Source organism: Rhamphochromis sp. 'chilingali' (assembly GCF_963969265.1).
Source record: "Rhamphochromis sp. 'chilingali' genome assembly, chromosome: 22".
NCBI lineage: Eukaryota > Metazoa > Chordata > Actinopteri > Cichliformes > Cichlidae > Rhamphochromis > Rhamphochromis sp. 'chilingali'.
This window is the reverse complement of record NC_137950.1, coordinates 19,672,759-19,692,686: the sequence shown is the minus strand read 5'-3', so window position 1 is coordinate 19,692,686 and position 19,928 is coordinate 19,672,759. Positions and strand designations below refer to the sequence as shown.

The 19,928-nt window shown below is 38.2% G+C and overlaps 2 protein-coding genes across 2 annotated transcripts in view; one reads left to right on the top strand and one right to left on the bottom strand.

Annotated features, from left to right (window-relative positions):
* Positions 1 to 9,073, top strand: part of adamts14 (ADAM metallopeptidase with thrombospondin type 1 motif, 14) — a 58,235-nt gene extending 49,162 nt beyond the window's left edge. Inside the window, exons 16-22 of the mRNA XM_080872880.1 lie at positions 1,457 to 1,620; positions 1,708 to 1,873; positions 4,599 to 4,731; positions 4,921 to 5,128; positions 5,253 to 5,382; positions 6,051 to 6,158; positions 6,266 to 9,073. Coding sequence (XP_080729006.1) covers positions 1,457 to 1,620; positions 1,708 to 1,873; positions 4,599 to 4,731; positions 4,921 to 5,128; positions 5,253 to 5,382; positions 6,051 to 6,158; positions 6,266 to 6,828 — 1,472 coding nt within the window. The 3' untranslated portion in view covers positions 6,829 to 9,073. The remainder of the gene's footprint in view (positions 1 to 1,456; positions 1,621 to 1,707; positions 1,874 to 4,598; positions 4,732 to 4,920; positions 5,129 to 5,252; positions 5,383 to 6,050; positions 6,159 to 6,265) is intronic.
* Positions 9,074 to 9,495: 422 nt separating this feature from the next.
* star2 (steroidogenic acute regulatory protein 2) lies at positions 9,496 to 12,590 on the bottom strand. The gene is made up of 7 exons (XM_080873591.1): positions 12,490 to 12,590; positions 12,270 to 12,377; positions 12,057 to 12,190; positions 11,769 to 11,927; positions 11,314 to 11,498; positions 10,234 to 10,327; positions 9,496 to 9,679 (listed from the first exon to the last, which is right to left on the bottom strand). Exons 1-7 carry the CDS (start codon positions 12,551 to 12,553, stop codon positions 9,587 to 9,589), a joined length of 837 nt encoding a protein of 278 aa, XP_080729717.1. The 5' UTR covers positions 12,554 to 12,590; the 3' UTR covers positions 9,496 to 9,586.
* Positions 12,591 to 19,928: the final 7,338 nt, after the last annotated feature.

Genomic DNA, 19,928 nt, shown 5'->3' with positions numbered 1-19,928 from the left:
GCAAGGCTGAGATTGTATGGACATGTGCAGAGGAAGGGTGTGAATATATGGAGCTGTCACACAGGAGTAAAAGAGCAAAGAGCACAAAGAAGATTCATGGATGCAGTAAAAGAAGATATGCAACGTGCTGATGTGTCAGAAGAGAATGCTACGATGAGATGGAGGAAGATGATCTGGCGTAGCGACCCCTAAAAGAAGAAGGACTTTATTTTTGTTTGTGCAAGTTTAATAACACTTATGCATCAGGAACTACAAAATGTTATAATAATAATTCATATAGCTTCCTATAGCATGCACACCCCACCACAAATTGCTCAGGAACTGCTCAGAAAACACAATAAGAAGCCAATGATGCTGTACCAGCCTCAGACTCTTTGGATTCTCTGTCTAGTCAAGCATCTGCTTCCAACTTCCTGGTACCAGACACAACAGGACACCCCATAGTTCATGTGCTGGTGATCTTGTGACTCAGATATGTTTTGGTGGCACAAGTGTAATGAGAGCATAGTTAGGGAGTTGGTTTTACTGTTGTTTCCCCATTTGTAAATATCCTGCTTCTGTTTTGCCCTCTGCTTCTGTAGCCTACCACATGAAATAGCATGTTTATCCATTTTTAGGGACTATGTTTAGTGAACCTCAGGAGGAGTTTGAGATGTTTCTCTTTAAAGTTTTTTTTTTTTTTTTTTACATTTTTATAAACAATGTTTTGACATCGACTGCCTTAGAGATTAAAGATCTTGACTCCACATTTCTGAAAGAGCAAACTTCAAACTTTGAAGAGCAAATTTTGGAGTTTTAAAAGCCCATTTGATGTTTCGAAATGTACATTTTAAAATTAAATATGACATTAAAGAGAATGGCAGGAGACTCAGCTCTACTGACATTAATATATGTTAAGAGGAGGATCAGACACTACTTATAGATAAACTTTGGCAGGAAAAAGTGTATTTCTTATAGTGAAATATAAAGTGCAATTAGCACAGCTGACAGGTCACATCGTAGGTGCAACTCCAGTGATGTGAAAACAGCAGATGTTTTTTTTATGCCTTACTTCAAAGCGAATGACTTTCAAATTGCTTGCATGCAGTTTACAGTGTGAAGCTCTATGTGAAAAAGGAGGACACTCTGAAATGTCTTCAGTTATGGAGACAAAATAACAGAGTAATCATTTTTTTTATCCTAGTATGAGCTTTGGGGTGACTGATGAGTCAGGTTCAAACAGCTTTCAGCCAAGCCAACCATCTTCCTTTTTGGGCCACTCGTCTCTCCTCTGACAAAACAAAACACAAGTTGGAAGAACTGGTGTCAGAAAGCCACAATGGCATATTGACACATTCTCTGCTTAAAGCAAACTTTCTGTGATGGGAATGGATTAATCCCAACTTTGAATTTGTACATCCCTTCCCTTGGACTTCCCTCTGCCTCCATAAAATATCTGTTTCTTCATTACTGACAGCTGTGAAGAATCAAGTAACTGGAAACTTCATACTGAATGAAAAAAGTGAAGATGCCAAATCAAAGACCTTCATTGAAAATGGTTTACAGTGGGAGTATTCCATTGAGGGTGAGAGGGAGACATTGAAAACAACTGGCCCTCTGCATGAAGGGATCATAGTCCTGGTGAGTGTATCAAGTAAATTTTCCGAGCTTCAGCTTGTCCTTCCAAATTTCTGTTTATTCTAATAACGTTTGTTCACTTTGCTGCAGATCATTCCTCAGGAAGAAGATGCAAAAGTTAGCTTAACATATAAGTACATCATACATGAGGACCTGCTACCACTTATTACCAACAATAATGTTCTTCTCGCCGAATTGGACACATATGAGTGGGCACTAAAAAGCTGGTCTCAGTGCTCCAAACCCTGTGGGGGAGGTCAGTGAATGTTCTGAAGCTGCGGGTTTTTTGCGTAGGCTCAAACAAAAGTAAAGATAAATCTGGGCAACTACAGAAATTAATGAGTTAAAGAAATAAAACGACTCACAACAGTTCAAGGTTTTAATAGCTTACTATATACCATAATTATATAACAATAATAAACCCGTTCCACCTGAGTTTTATTTCTTATATTTTTGCATTTAATTTGCTTCTGATGTTCCAACTTAAAACACACAATTGTGAATGAATTAATTATGAATTATGAATATCTGTTTTGGGGGGGAGACATGAAAAAATAACAGAAATATAAGTCCAAGCATTTATTGTCTTTGCAGACGATTAGTTCAGTCTTTGGCCTTTTAATTTAGACCACTTTGATTGAAGTTGACTGAAGTCTTCGTTTCTTCAGCTGCTTTTCTTTCTTAGGGAACAAAGCTGGATGCATTGATTTCCTCGTGCTGTGATCTCTTTTGGTCTGCCTGACCTTTGCTTTAGATAAAATGATCCAGTTTCTTCAAAGTGGCGTAGACTGTCATGCAGTGCTCTCTTAGAAAACTTTGCATGAAGCCTAGATTTGACTGTGAGAAAGCCCCACCTTACTTAGATTGAGACTTTAGTTTCTGAAGCTTTTACTTAGCTCTGATTTCATGTTTCCTCCCACCAAAATGTCTCTTAATAAGCAGGTTTTTAAGCTTAAAACTTGATATTTCTAAAAAGCAAACTGCTGCTAGAGGGTTTACTTTTGATGCACTGATCAAACACGCCCAAGTGTTATCTAAATGCACTGATGGGATGATATAGTTACCAACAAAGAGTCCAGAATCATTCAACTTCACATTTTTTGATTATTTTAAGCTTTGATCGTGGCTCAAGAGTTGGGAGTTCACCTTGTAATCGGAAGGTTGCCGGTTCGAGCCCCGGCTTGGACAGTCTCGGTCGTTGTGTCCTTGGGCAAGACACTTCACCCGTTGCCTACTGGTGGTGGTCAGAGGGCCCGGTGGCGCCAGTGTCCGGCAGCCTCGCCTCTGTCAGTGCGCCCCAGGGTGGCTGTGGCTACAATGTAGCTTGCCATCACCAGTGTGTGAATGTGTGTGTGAATGGGTGGATGACTGGATATGTAAAGCGCTTTGGGGTCCTTAGGGACTAGTAAAGCGCTATATAAATACAGGCCATTTACCATTTTGACAGATTTTCTGTGTAGTCTGAGACGTTTGGACCCTACTATATATTTGTGTTTTTGCCTCTGTGCATCCATACAGGCAATTTTAAATCAAGCGATCAAGATGTGATTGAAGTGGAGATATTCAGCTTTAATTCAATAATAACTGTTTATTATTACCACTAGTTTTATACACAGTCCCCTATTTTCACAGGCTCTAAGCTAATTGTACAACTGACTGATAAGAAGCGTCATGGCCAGATGAAGCCTGTTTCCGTGTTCTGGATCTGGAGTTGATTCTGAGTGTTGAACTTGTTGAACTTCTTTAGCTGCTGAAACTCTTAATATGAGGTCCAAAGAGACATTGATGCAAGTAAAGGAGGTCATCATTAGATTGGAAAACTAAAATGAACCCCTCAGACAGAGAGCAAAAACTTTGGGATTGTCTCAATCGAGACTCTAGTCTTTACAAGAATGAATGCACTAGCCAGCTCAGCATCACCAAAAGGCTTGAAAGACTGCAGAAAACAACAAAAATGCATGATTGCAGAATTATTTCTCTGCAGGAGAAGAACTAAGAGCACCTTACCTACCTTAACCCTCCTGCCATCCTTTAAAAAACTCACACCCATCACCCTAGGGACCATTCTCAGCCACGCCATAAAAAGACCATATATCCATATTTTATTCCACTTTAAATTAGCCAACCTTGTAAAACTACTTCTCCCTGAAATATTCATGTAAAGTTTTAATTATATTTTCGTTATTTTAACCCTTCAAATCCCAGTGTTATTACATGAGCGCCCTGTGTTATAAGCCCCAAAAACCAAAAAACGAAACTAAATATTTCCACAAAAAAACCAGTTGAAGTAATATGTGATTGTCATTATAAGTAGGCCTTTAGATGGACCAAAGATTGGCACCAACATACATTTTGACCTGCCATTATTTTTTTTGCATTTTTTTTGCAATTTAAAAATTAAAACTTCAAGGCCCTGAGTCTTCATTGACATCCAAGAAAAGAAGAAAAAATAAAATCATATGATGATAATTTGGGGTTGAAAAATAGCGTTTATAATGGAAGTCAATGGGCAGAAAATGGTCCCCAGGGTGATGGGTGTGGGGATTTCTGCTGCTCAGCCATTTTAGGCTGATTTAAGGAATTCACACTGGAATATTAACATTGACAGGTAAAAACTATCCTGTGGCAAGTTTGGTTATATTCCACTGAACACAGTGGAAATGGCAGCCATTTAACACATAGCAGTGGCACAAAAAGGTCCCAAGAAGGCAGGAAGGTTAAGGAGGTATCATTGTGAAAGACTACAATCAATAAATCAATGCAGACGGTTTACAACAAGCTGCAACCTACTGGCTACACATTTAAGAACAAGAACGTCAAATTAGATTTTTTACAAGTTGAATTTCTTTGTCCAATTACTTTTGAATCTCTGAAAATTTGGGACTCTATATAAAATTATTTTTTACAAAGTTATGGAGGTCACATGGTATATGATCTATAGTCTTGCTGGTACATTCCTTGTGTAATTTTATATCCATTAGGCATACAGTACACCAAATATGGATGCAGGAGGAAGAGTGACAGCCGTTTGGTGCATCGTAACTTTTGTGAAACCAGCAAAAAGCCCAAACCCATCCGAAAACGCTGCAACACCCAAGACTGCAGCCAGCCCACGTGAGTGACTTTAAACTACAGCACTGCAGCTCTATCAGCATGAGCACTTTTAAAATTGCTTTCATACCGTATGTCCACTCTGACATGACTTTTACCATTTTAGTGAGGATGTAAAAACTAGTGTAGAAAGGTTATTTAATTTTGGAATGAGAGGGATAGTTTTATTCAAACACAATGCTCTCTTGATAGGTGGGTGGTAGAAGAGTGGAGTCCTTGCAGTAAGACCTGTGGAAAACTCGGGTACCAAACCAGGGTGGTGCAGTGCATGCAGGCGCTTCACAATGGTACCAACAAAGTGGTCCACAGCAAACACTGCACTGATGAACGTCCAGAGATAAGGAAAGCCTGCAACCATACTGTATGTCCTGCCCAGTGGAGGACAGGGGCATGGTCTCAGGTGAGACAGGATCTTCTTCTTCTTCTTCTTCTTCTTCTTCTTCTTCTTCTCAGTGTTCTCGATGAAAGCTGATGAAAATAAAACATATTTGTGTGTGTGTTTGTGTGCGTTGGGTGTGTCGCAGTGCTCAGTGACCTGTGGCGAAGGCATTCAGCAGAGGCAGGTGGTATGCAAGACCAGTGACAACACCATTGGAGAATGCGAGGGCGAGAAACCGGAAACAATCCTCATTTGCAAATTGGGACCATGTTCAGGTGAGATGCACATGCATGTACGTGCTAATAGAGGAGAGATTTGGCCACCTTGCTACTAGTCTCACATACACCATTAAAAGGACACTGCTTCTGCTTCTGACTTGTGACAAGTAAATGCATTATGAGTCTTGCACATGTTATCATAATCCTTGCAGTAGATTTTAGAGAAGTGTAGTGTAACACAAGATTTGCCTCGTGAACTGAGCAGAAATCTTCCAAAAACAACTTTGTCTCACTAATGGTTACAAGATTGCTGCATAAGACCCTTGAGACCCACATAGGCAAACACTTTTTTTCAGGACTGAATACATTTTCTGTTAATGCTCTTTGTATTAAATATCCTGTGCACACAAAGACACTTCTTTAAGACCTTAAATATTTCTGCACCAGTGCCCTTCCTCAGCCTTTCTCATTTTGCTTCCTCTTCAAAGAGCTGAGTGCCTCCAGTTCTTTCAGTTCTTTTCTTTTTCCTTGCATTGGTAGTAAGTGGAAAATTATGTGCTTTGAAAATACACAAAGGAACACAAAGAATTCCAGTTTGCACTCCGTGTCCTGTGAACAACAAAGTTCTGTTTTCCTGTAAAAGAAACAGATTCCCAGAAGCTTTTTCTGTCATGGCTTCTTTTTAACCCCAGTTTTGTTTTGTTTTTTGCTGTTACACTCTCCAGGACATCCAGGGTCTTCTCTCGACGAACAAATAATGGAAAACTCTACAATAAAAGACGAAGCTGTCTATCTAAGAGTTCCAGAAAACCCTGTCCAAAAAATCTCTTCAAGTAAGCTACAATGCAATTTTTTTCTGAAATCAATATAAACAGAGTAGAAGTAGAAATATTCATTTCACCGCAGTTTTTAGTGATGTTCTCTGTCCTGTTATTACTAGATGAGCCATGTCTGGGGGATAAATCGATTTTCTGCCAAATGGAAGTCCTTTCCCGGTATTGTTCCATCCCTGGATATTATAAGCTTTGCTGTGAGTCTTGTGACAAGAAAGAAAGCCTCACTACCCATGTTCCTGACTTTCACACCCCAGTAGCCTTAGCTGAACCTGACATCTCAGCTCTTTCTCATCCTGCCTCTTCCAAGCCACCTCATGTCACCACAACCCAGACCCCGCCAAAAACCACTAAAGCCATCACTCGACGGCGTCTTTTCACTACCCCGGTGCCAACTACAGCTGCCACTTCTCAAACTTCACCACAGACAAATGCTGCTCCGCCCCAGCATCCCACCAGCGAATCCTTTCTCACTGCTGGAAAGAGAGATTCAGATGCTGGGCCAGTTCTACCTCCGGGGCCGCCACGGCCTACAGCAGACTCAAGTGGAGGTGCCTCTAAAGAGCACAGCCCAAACAGCACTTTAGGCCCAGCTGCTGCAAGATCAAGAAGGGACACTTTAGGATCAGAGAGGGACTCCAGTCACAGAAACTTGTCGGCTCAGAAATGAACAGTGAACAGTGTTGTGAATGTGCTGTTCGGTGAAATGGTCTCAAACATCAGCACACCCTTTGCAGTATGTGATTTACTCAAAGTTTTTCTTTTTTTTTTTATTATTATTATTATTTTTCTGTCCATGATAGTGAACTTAGACCAGCCCAGTGGTGGTTACCTCATCAAAACTTCAGAGCGATCTGGTGCACGGCGTCGCTCGGCCGTGTGTGCTTCAAATATGAAATGGGAAAAAAAAGTTTAAACAAAGGTGCTGTAAACTAAAATGACTTCAAAATGTGATGACTGCATTGCTACATTCATGTTTTTATCTGTGTACAGTTGTGCAAGCCTGTTGTTTTTTCAAGTGCATTAGAACTACTATTAAACTCGTGAACATAAGGAGGTCATAGACTATGGTTTTGGAGGTGCACGTGCCAGCTATGGGGTCTGGAGTGTGCCACCAGAATAATTATAAACCTTATACTGTATTTATAATATAGAGCTACATTTTTTAAAGACAAAAAAAATCCTTATCCCTGTGTAGTGTCATTGTCTCTGCCAGATGCCATTTTATGACAGCTTTACCCACATATGAAATGCAAGAAGTAGCTACAGGACTGGCAGGTTAGCTGTTATGTTGTACATAATAGTTATTGGTCTAAACTCAAAAAGCCCTGGCAAAAAAAGTCTTATGTATTAACCTGGCGTATTCTATCAAATACCATGCTAATTCCATTTATTGATACAGTATCCATCCATATTCTTCCACTCTTCTAAGTTCGGGTTGCAGAAGAAGTAGTTTAATCACAAACCTCCCTGGCCCCCTACTCGAGCTCATTTGGAGTCCCAGATGATAACCCATCCTGATAGGGCTCCTTCTTGAAATTGACAGCTTCCTTTATCCCCATTGTTGCCACAACAGGTGTCAAACCGACTTGCAGCCACAGCTCTGTAAAGCCACCTTGGCAAAGGAGATGTGGAACAGTCTGTTCGGACTAAAGTCCCCTGCCTCCTTTGAACGTTGTCAAAGTTTGAGTGGGAAAGGAAGATGTCATATATTAGGGCCTCTAGCAGATATTCTGAGCGCACCCTCACTAAACATCTTGGAATGCCGGGCCTGTGAAGCATCCTCCCTTGCCACAGGATCCAACTCACCACTAGGTGATGATCAGTTGACACCTCAGCTACTGTTGTGACTAAGTTGCTAGCTAAAGGCCTAGTCAAACGTTGCAGGGAAATACAACTAAGCATCTACTGAACATTTTTTTTTACTTTAAAAAACTCAATTTGTGTCGGTACAGAGATTATGAGTGTCAATTTAGCTCCATTAATAACAAAAGAGCAATAGCTTGATAAATGTGCATATATAAGATATGCTAATTAGCCATGTGGTCATGTCGCTTACCCTCGATCTGTTATGAGCTGCTAATCTCGGCTCAACCAGTCTGGTAAAAACTGCATTCAGGTAATTCAGGTAAAGAGTGAATTGGAATTAAAATACATGACATGATCTAAAAGCAAATGAACTTAAATGATTAAAAACAAGTATTTAAAGATAGAAGCTAAATTCAGAGAGTCATTACACCAAATTATTATTTAACCAACTGTCAGATTGTCGGATGTTCTTACATTTCTAGCTGTTTTTCCTCCTAGCTTGATGTTTGTTTGTTTTTTAACAAATTGAATATGCTTATTAAATATACATCCAAGACAATGGTATAATCGTATTACCTTACTAACTGATCACAATCAAGCACTCTTGAATTCTACAGTTATCCTGGAGGTACCCTCCAAACCTCATGCCATCACTCCTGGCAGGGAGCTCAGTGGCTTCTCTATCCCTGGTGCTCTTTTTTGGTGTCCGACATACCGCTGATTATCCTCACTGACAGGAAAAATCATGACCGTTTGCAAGCCATCCCCACTGTAGCATGCCCGCTGTCTGTTTTTGTGGACGTCAGTCAATTAATGCTTTAAAATGCTTTTCAGAATATAACGCATTATGATATATATTTTTTTTGTAACTGATGTTTTTCAGATAATAATGTATATAGTGTAAATTTCAAGTTATGAAAAGTTGTGTTGCAATTGCAAAATACAGGCCATGCTGTCTACACACTGTGGTTGGGCGTACTGTTACACCAGTCCTGCATTGCGGTTCATAACGTCATTATTTTTTTTGTATAATTCTTGTATATACGTACCTAAATGAAAGCTTTAATGTTAATATTTATTGAATTTTTAAGTGGTATGGTGAACAAAGTAAAACACATTTGAAAGATGTTGCTTTTGCTCTTTTCTCTGCTCATATCCATTTACTGCAGTTATATTTTACTTTGATCTTTTTTACTCCCCTGAGTGGTGCGCATTCATCATGACCAAGTGTGTTTCAATCAAAAACATCCAGTTCACACATTCATTCTGCCTGATCTAACTCTTAGAAATAAATCACTGGCACTGAAACACATTCAAGCACTTTATTAACTACGTCCAGTCATATACAGGGTGTATCAAGAGACAAGTGATGCCTCTTAATCAAATCTTAATGAGGTTTGAGTGGCACAATGTGACAATAATTGCCAGTCTTCTTCTGCCAGGCTGGCACTGATCTCTGCCAGCTCTGCTGTGTAAAAATAGGACGCTGCATTTCCTATCTCCTTAAAACTGTAGCATTTCGCCGAGTAACCAGGCATTCACTGTGCCCCCCATCTTCTTCTGTGAGCAATGACAAGGTGGTACTGTGGTGTGGGTGTCACACAGACCGAGTGAATGAGTCAGCCAAGGCTGAGACGTCTGCGAAGGTGTCTGGTGAAATCCAGCTGCACCCGAGGCAAAGCCTGATTGACAATAGACTTTGGCAGCCAGCCCTGAGAATAAAGTGACATTTATTAGACGCCTGAATGGTATTTGTTGACTGTCAGTCAACAACAAAAAGAGAGAGTGAGGTGCAGGTAGGTGGTCTGTTGCTGTACAATAATTATGCATTGTTCATATGTAGATATTGTTCGCTTTTGAATAATATTAACACAGAGTCCACTTATTTTCCCAAGCTTTGAACCACATCTCATGGCCTTTTCTTGCTGTTCTTAGCTCAACCATCTCTATGAGGGAAGAGCACTCTCGATCAGCTCTAAAACACTATGAGATGCAGTTGATAAAGCAAACACTGAGATTTTGACTTGTACACAGTGCATTACATTTACTGACAGGATTTAAAAAGGAAAACCTGAGAAATGCAATAAGAAAAATCTTCTCATTTACTTCACTTTTACAGAAACAGAGGAAATGTGTACATTGTTTTTGTTCATGAGTTGTTTAACATATACAGTGTGAAATGGCCAGTTTGTATACGTGTAATGTATAATAGAACCCTGCATTATTTTGCATGTGCAGATTTACATTTATTAATTAATGAATTTACCTTTACGTCCATATTAAGAAGCCACGTGAAGCGACTTTTTGTTGAATCTTCATCCAGGGCCTGTATGATGATGCAGGTTGGTCCATGCTCAGCTCTGTACTCACGCAAAAAAATGTGTTTTAGTTTTCAAATTTCTTTTAGCCTCGCCTGTCTTTATTTTAATTATCAGTAATCATACAGTGCATGTGGTTCTTTGGCCTTTTCATGCTGTTGGCCAGGGAATTCAAATTTCTTTTATAAGCTATTAAAGGTGCATAAATGCTAAAAAAGAAAAAGAAAAAAAAAAGGCATTTTTAGCCTGTTGCTAGGTGGTTTGATTGGCAATAGTATGATAAAATATGATATATATAACAACCTTCAGGGGCCTAAGATGTATCTATGTGCATAGTTTGGTTTGGAGGAGTTGGTTGCCCTCAGACAGAAATGTATTTTAATGTATTAAACTAAGATTTACCTTGCTCTTCCCACCAACTTTGACCCATCTGTTGATCATTTAAGATTACCGTACATAATAAAATATCTCAGCAATTGGAATAAAACTTGCTACAAATAGCCATGATCTCCTCCAAATGAAATTCACCTACTGGTGACTCCTACATTTTATAATTAGCAAACTTTAAATTCTGTTCACTACTTAATACATAATGATGTCAGCTCTAATGACTTTCCCAGTTAACCCAAGCTATTATTTTTGTGGAACATGTTATACCTACTAAACATCACTCTATCACTGATCACTGTAGACAAGTAATCATGCTTGTATTAATATTTAGTTTGGCATCACTGCCGCATAGCTTCCCTAAAACACATCCCAGCAGCATTTAATATATAATTGGCAATGAAAATTAACTTTAGCTCTCCTCATATTTTTTTCTCCCCTGAAATTAGCTGAGGTTGTATGGAAAAATTAAAACGTCAGAGCGCATCAAGACAATTTCCCACCCATTTGTGTTATTTTATCTCCCTTCATGGATGACTAAGATTAACTCAGACTCTTTATATAAGAAAAAGTTCAATTAAGCTGTTGAGTATCACTTTAGATATGACAATGAATGATTAGTGCCTCGTCTGCAGACATACCTTACAAAGCCTGCCTGAGGGGGTAATGACTCCAGCTGAACTGCTGCTCCTCCAATATAAACGCTGGACCTTTGTTTGCAGGTGTGTCTGACACTCAGGAAATCCCTCTTTCCAATCACATTTCCTGCTGTCCCAGTTGAAACTTCGTGGATGACAATTGTTTGTAGACCAATACGTTTTAGAACCTACAACACACGAAACCAACAGCATTTGCTTTTCGTTTGCAAAACCTGTGTATATATTTTTTGTAGCAGTCGGAAAATGCATTTGTTGATGTGAATATGCAGCATGACAACTATAGGTTGGTTATAAAGACTAATTTGCAGACAGGACATGTTGGAAAACTTTGAATATAGCTTAAATAGTATTTGTGTATGTTTAAACTCTGGTATTTTTATAGCTTAAAGTTTTGCAGTTGATCCAGTTTCCAAGTTGTTGAAAGGTGAGTTGCTCACTTTGATTTGCTGTATGCTTGGGTTCCACTGGTGTATTTCTTCAACTCTGACAAACAGGATGTTATAGAGCTCATCCACACTGGCGTCCAACACTGCCTCCAGCCTAAAGACTTTCCTGCCCCCTGGAATCACTTTGCTACAGATCATATCGCCATTACTCTAAAGAGGAAAAAAAACACAGGTTTGTGATCCACTGTTTACTTAAAGCAAGATTTTTTCAGAGTGCGGTGACCTTTGATGAACTTTGATGAAAGTGCTTTAATGGCATTTTTATTAATTAGATGTTACCTCAGCAACCTCCAACTTCCATCCTTCTTTCTCCTCCAAAACAGAGAGAGCCTTCCTCATTGCTTCTTGTCCATGTTGTACGTACAGCTGATCTTCTTTTGCTGGCACAGGTTTTATATCTTTTGGCTTGGCCTCTGCAAAAGACAGCTGTTTGTAATATTTTGGGAAACGCAATCTAAAACATTTAATGAAAATAACACAGTTATATTTTACCATTATGATTTAAACCAGTTTGCTGTCTCTCGTGGTTCTCGATTTGTCCCCACTGCTGCAGGTGTGTGATCTCCTGACCTATCACTGCCATGGCAGTGCGTTGAAGTCCTGCATGATTGAATGAAAAATAAAACAGCTTAGGAGACTTACTGAGAATGCATTGTTTGCATGAATAGGAATAAAAAGGAGAAAGTCCTTCTGTGGGTTGTGGAAGGTTTACCTGCTATGTTCTTTATATGTGGGTAGGAAATTCCACAGCAGAGCTTTACAACAGCAGGCAGCATGTCTGTCTTTGGCAGTGACAGCAAAGTAAAGTGTGTCTCTGATCTTTATATGGTCTGCGAAGGACACTCCAGTGAGATAAGGGCCAGAGAAGAAGATAGGACCTGTTCTGAATTCTGTCCTGAAGGCCACATTTGAGACTGTTAACTAAGACAAGGGTTTGGGTGTGATACAGAGAGGAAATTCTCTGAAAGAAAAACCCCACACAGGACAACCCAGTTATTTAATGTATCCAATACTTAATCTTAAATATGTTGAGGCAAGATTTTGGAAATTGGAAAGCAGTCCTATTTAGATTTGCAATGACAAAAGCAGTGCATGATCAAAACTGTCACATTTAGAGAACACTGGTTAAATGCATAAGCCTAAATAAGAATAAAATAAGCTTAACCTCCTAGGACCTGGCGCCCACATATGTGGACATCACATTTTGGGTTATTTAGACCAAAATACTCAATTTTGCTCTACAAGGGCCTGATATCCACTTATGAGGACATCATACTGCCACTGATCTATCGAAATTTTAAACAAATATCCTCATATGTGGCTCTTATTTTTCTTAGAAACAAAAATCAGGTTAAAAAAAATCTGGTAATTCTTTGTTTTTACATTAATCAGGTCCCAATCAGCCCAAATATCAAAGAGAAATTAAAAATGCATGCCGTGGAAGAGTTTGGGTCTTAGGAAGTTAAATGAGGCATTTTAAATAGGACTCATGGTTTATTAAACTTATTTTTCAGTCATCTTGAAATTGCATATGTGCATGATGCATTTTTAATAACCTTTCAGATAATTGGATAATAAATTGGATAATAAAAAGATTATTTAAAAAAAAACCCTCAAAATACTCAGAATGAAGTCAACTCTTTAGAATCAATTCATCTTTGATGAATAATCAGCCACTCTTTTACCTGTAAGTGAATAAAGGTAGCCTTAGTGAGTTATTTTATTAAAACAGGTTTCCCCTCATCATCTTGCAATCTTCTGTCTGTTGGATCAGACCATATGGGCCAGCCTTCACTCCTGGGAGGGCAAAGACTGTGAACACCCCACAAGAGCTGTAGTTTTGCAAATGCTCACTCAGTCACCTAAACATCACAGTTTGGCCTTTGTCACACTCGCTCAAATCCCTACACTTTCCCATTTTTCCTGCTTTTAACACATCGACTTTTAAGAAACTTTGAAGATATCCCACACACTAACAGGTGCCATCATGAAGAGATAACAAGATTAAATTGTCAGCAGTCATGATGTCATACTTTATTTATTGAAAAAAAGACTTCTATTATGGAGAATAAATAGTGTGCTGACAGCTTAAACTCGAGTTAACAATAAATGCTTTTCTACAAGCTGCACAAACTGATTTTGTGTTATTTCAACATCACAAAAACAAATCCCACAATAATATTTAGTAGCACAAAGATGATGAAATTTTAAATGAAAAGCCCTAGGTATCAATCTGTTTTCTATGACACATCCGGGAAATTAAAAAAATGCTTTAGTAATTTAGTAGAAATCAGGACAAGTACCAAAAAGCGATTCTCAGTGCAAGCCCTTTATAATAATTGGCAAGACCTACTATTGCAGGATACTTGAGAGGACGTAGAAATTTCAGTTCATTTAGTTGGAGCCGTGAAATGTGACCCTGAAAGACAAAGATTAGATCTCTGTTGTAAGGACGACTGTTGCACTGAATAGCAGTGGATAATGTGAAAAGATATATACTTATATATATATAAATATATGTCCATGGCTTAATAATGTTCTAATAAGCCTGATGCATATATTTTAGTGTAGAAATGCATAAACTGAACTGTAAAACATTACAACATAAAAATATAGATTTACTGGTTCTCGTGTCGCTCCAAATCTTCTTTACTATAAAACTTTATTATAAGATTAAAGATAAGATTATAAGATTTTACATAAGATAATGCACCTGAAGGCCTCTGCTGTCACTGTGGAAATTCTGCCCTATAAAGTAAGATGAAATGTAATTAGATGTCATAGAGACTGAAAAGTGAGATTGTACATGTCGTGTCAGGCACCGCTTGATTTTTTTTGTTTTTGTTCATTTACAGGTTCATTCGTTCCTGAACACATTCTCTTAGAAAAGAGAAATAAAGGCCAATTCCCTATCAGTCTGCACTATGAATACATAACAACTGACTTGTTATGTAAAATTTTGTTTTTGTTTTTTTCTGTGCAAGAGACGAAACACAAGTTAATCTCTTGAAAGAGTGTCTACTTGTTTGTATTTATATAAATGTTGGGGTTTTTTTTTGCACAGCCATATCTGGACTATGGCTCATTCACAAGAACATAATACAGTATGTTTCTAATTTTGTTGAGTTCTATTCAGTGCATGCATGTATGCATTAACAACAATGACGAATACACAAATAATAGGTTTCTTCAGTCTACCCTGCTGTTTTCTTCATTCTTCTTGTATGGCTAATAGCTTGCAACCAAGGTGCGATACCGTCACACAAACATGATTTGTGACTGAGGGTCTTCTCAGTCTCTTCCGTAGTCCATTCATTTGGCTATCCATAACGTCTTCTGAGAAAATGTGGCTTTTGCCAGTAGTTAGGTAGCATGTTTTTGTGAATTACTGAAAGAGCTCTCATTTTAACTTTAATTTATAATGTTGTACTTAGTTGTCAGTCTTTTAGAACCAGACTTAGAAAATTGTCTAATTTTGACACAACTTCTAAAAGTGGATAAAAAAAAAATAGAAATGGCATAAAATACTGTTTTGTAAGGAAAGTAATGAAGATGGAAAGAACTGCAGACCATTATTACCTGATCTGTTATGTTCACTGGTTCATCAGTCCAATTCAGTCTCTTAATAAATCAGGTTGAAGTCTTCCAAATGATCTCTTCTTATTGGGATTAAGTTGGCTCATGCAGTTAAAGTGCAAGTCCTTGGGGATAATTGGCAAGGCGTATAGCTATGGGATGCTTGAGAGGTGGTTTAAGTTTTAATGGACTAGAGAGAATGTAAAAGAAAAAAAAATCGAAGCTCACTTTGGCCAGAGCACTAAAATGTGTCCCTGAAACACAAGGATTATAGCTGCCTTGTAAGGACAAATGTCACGCTGATAAACCACAAGTGGTCCAATCAACAAAGATGATTTGAACATAATGGTATGCAAGAGGAGGTCACAAAAGTAGGGCAGCTTTTATCAACTTAATCCTCTCTCAACTTAACTAATGGTGCTGTTGATGGTTTTTGAATCCACAACTAGAACAACAATGGTGTTCATGACAGTGATGGGAGGAAAAATCTGCTCTCCAAAAAGATCTCCAACGCTTTCCGTGTCCACGAGATGGCGAGACCACTCCCTATGACATAAATTTCATCATCAGACAGTGACCCCAAAGGTTGGCGTGGAAGTTCCTGTGCCTGCCAGTTTTCTGTGACCACTAACCACCACGACTAGTCCACAAATAATTTACATTAAAATACATATTTTTAAGTGCAAAATGCAATTAACCATAACTATGCATGAGCACATGCAGTGGACTTGGCTTAAGTGATATGCAATATGAGATTATTTCATTTCATCATCATCACCATCATCGTTTATTTGTATAGCACTTTAAGAACACACCAGGCAGACCAAAGTGCTGAACAACACAGATCAAAACTACTAGCAAAATTAAAAATACAATAAAATTATTAAAAATACAATAAAATTAATAGGAAAGATGTCCGTTTCCTACAGAGTTAAAAGCAAATGCATTTGGAAAAAAGTGGGAACTTCATAATCTCATATTAGAGGGGGGCTGCATCTGTCTCTCATCTTATGATATGAGTTACACTGGTGAGGTCTCTGTGGATTCTGTGTGGATGTGTGTGAGTGAATTGCTTTCATATCTGTAAAATATTTGGCAGAAGGCCCAGTGCCTCCCTCTCTTCTCAATGCTGCCTTGCAGTGTTGCTGATAGAGCACCAGTAAACAGCTGCCTCTTATCACTCCAAGCCAACAGGTGTCCTTGTGAGAAGGATTCATGACGTAAATGCTGAACTTCTCCCGTTGACCAGGCCAGCAACCTCAAACTGCAGTCACACCGCCAGGGAAGAAACGTAAGGTATGTGGTTGTAAATTGCATGGATGACCTCCGAAAACATCCAAAAACTTTGTTTTCAAGATTGGCCTTCATCACAATTTGTGTGCTATGCCAGAAAACTATGTCATTCAGATACTTTTTGACCATGAAGCGATGCTCAAAGGTCTCTTTTGGCACAGTTTATTATTTTACACACGTATTTTCATGATAGATACATAAATGGTCAGTCTGCACATAAGACCTGTACTTACCAACCAACCAGTACTTTCAATCCTCAGGTCAAAGGGTTTTTTTGTTAGTTTTTTCTATTTTTTGTCTTGTCATGCATATTGAAGAACAAAGGTAAATTTTAGAAAACAGAACATTATGGCACAAAAACAGCTTGATAAGAACAAAACAAGACTCACCAGTGGTAACTATGGCAACATATTGGTATGGCTTTATAGCAGTGATTTATGCAAACATTAGTTGCACTGTTTATTTTGAAGCCTTTGTTCCACTTTCCTAGCTCTCGAATTTTAATATAATAAAAGGAAGCTGAAGTTAGATTTTCTGAGTGTCTTCTTACATTCATGTGTTCCATTTTTTGATCCCATTAGAATTGCTTTGAAATAATTTTGAAGCCACTGTTCTGCGTGGTTATGGCTGGTCTGTTTCAGTCAGGATACATCCACAAAGAGACACGTCTCCTTTTCATGAAACTCATATACAGTTAGGTTTTTTTTCTCTTTCATTTTTCCATTGTGCATCACTGCAGAAGATTTTGAAAATATTAGGCTGCGAACGAAGTGCGACTTCCAGCTTTAATAAGGGGTTTAACAAAGATTTTAAATGTACTTTTTAGGAATTACAAATGTTTTTATACACTGTCTTCCATTTTTAGAGGCTCCGAAACATTTGGACAAACTAATAATTTTTAACAGAAAAATTGTTCCTAATATTTATAACAAATTTAAGAGGAAAATACTTTGAAATATTTTGAAATCAGTGACTAAAATGTGGAACAAATACTGCGGTTCCTCCCTTGAGATACTCTGTTCAGTTTTGTCTTCAGTAACTGAAAACCAGCTTACATGGGTTGAAATTAGATAAACCGACTGTTCCACTCAAGAATATACCATATTCTATATAACATACCATTTCATTTACCTTGAGGAACATTTGGTTCGCTTTTGCAGTGTTTCCATTTGCACTGGGGAATGAGTGTATTCCACTACAGAATACATGCCCCAAAATGTATTTTGTAACGTATTCCATTATGTTACTCAATGGGAGTAACGTATTCTGAATACTTTGGATTACTTAATATGCTATCATACTTTTTACAACTACATTAATGTACTATTGCTGTGTGATTTATTACTTTTACTGAAGGTTATTCGCCATAGCAATACCAACTAGATTTTTAAATCTTAATATAAAATGAGTAACAGTAGGGTAGACATTAGGTAAGGCTGCACTTTTTGCAGCGATCTCATATAGAAAACTATTCCGTGCGTATATAAAACAGGTCAGCGGCTCCGAACTGTAAAGGCATAAAACCCTAAAGGGACCTCTGGCTAATATATCGGGTTCGTGTCGGGCTTGTAGCCGAAAACTAGCTTTACTTTGTCTGGGTCAACTTTGCTAGCGAGAGACAGAGAGAGGTGTTGAAAGGCTGCTCCAAAGGAACTTGTTGTTTCGGAGGAAAACACGAACACAGCGTACAGTCGAGTCTTAATAGCTTACTTACAACTGGGCTCGTCAGGCACTCTTCTTGGCTGCAGTGGTTATTATTATATTTACATGCTTCCAGCATAGAGCTGCCACCCAGGCAAAAGAAAAATAGAAGAAAAAGTTTATTGTTCTAACAATATACGTTTCACATTTGAACAACATAATATCACATTATTACAATATACATAATTATCAAGTTCGTACAATATAAATATTATATTGTATATTGTATTATATAAGATACCACTTTAGCAATTTTTAAGCAATAAGTGTGATTGTACAGGATTTTGTTAGAGCCTTTCTTTTTCTGCCAAAAAGAGAATGCAAATATCCCAGCTGTTATTTTTGAATTTAAACATGCACTTAATCTCCAGCCTACTGCTGTCAATCATATGTAGCAAAAGATCAATATGGCTAAAAATTCAGCCAGGGACTTGGCCCCAGGAATGGCATTAAGGATTTTTAGTCAGGTTTAGACTGAAATATAACTCAATGACTATAGGGCAGGTTACTGAAAAATGTACAGTAATACAGATGTTGACTGAACTGACTTCTCCCTTTCAGCTGGCCAGCTTTTTTACTTACTCTGTAAAAAGAAATCTACAAATTGTTTTGGGAATTTATAATAAAAATATTATAAATGATCTTTTAATCTACTTGTGAATTTGTTGAACCTTATTTTAATGTGGCACTCGGTTTGGAGCAGAAAGTGACCATCCTCTGGAGCATAGTCAGAGACTCTGTAGAGATGAGCAATGTAATAAATCACTTTGACAGCATGCAAAAGTGTCCTTGAGTCTGTGTTTAGCAATAGTAGAAATTCTCATCATGCTACATAATTTAAAGTGTTGATGCAGATTTATGTCACTGCTCGTGTCTCGTGTCTCTCCTTGTGTCTCCCCAGTCTGTAGTCTTATTCGTGTCTACATGTTCCATGTTGTCAAGCTTGTGTTGTCTTGTCAAAGTCCCATTTTGAAGAGTAGTGTTTCTATGTTCAGTGTGTTTAGTTTTACTTCCCTGTGGTGTCAGGTTCATTTGTATCAGCGGTGTTTCTCCAGGTGTTTCCACTTCCCTCATTACCCTCCTGTGTATTTAAGTCCTCTGTCTCCTTCTGTTCAGTGTTGCTTTATCTGTCCAACTTGCTTCATGTGACCTTAGGTCTCAGGATTTTCTTAGCTGCTGTTCAGGTTCATGTTTAGATTACTTCACGCTAAAGTTTTACATGTACCTGTTCAGCTTCATGTTCTCGTTTTTATGTTTAGTTTAGCTGTCCCCAGTTTAGTTTAGTTTTGGTTATGCCCCTGTTCGCCTTGTCTTGTTTTCTTTTCTTGTATTCAGCCTAATAAATGGCTCGGTTTGTGTTACACTTAGTTTTTCTTTCTTCCATGTCCACTTTGCAAACACACCGGCCGCCCGGCCGTAACAGGTAGGTTAAAAATTGGTCTTTTTAACCTACTAAGTACTGAAACTGCAGGGGGGGTTTTGCTTTGTTTTTTGTTTTTATTTGAACTATTTGACCATCAAATTGTCACTACTTATTAATCAAGAGTTTTTAATCACTGTGACTTTACACTGAGCTGCAAA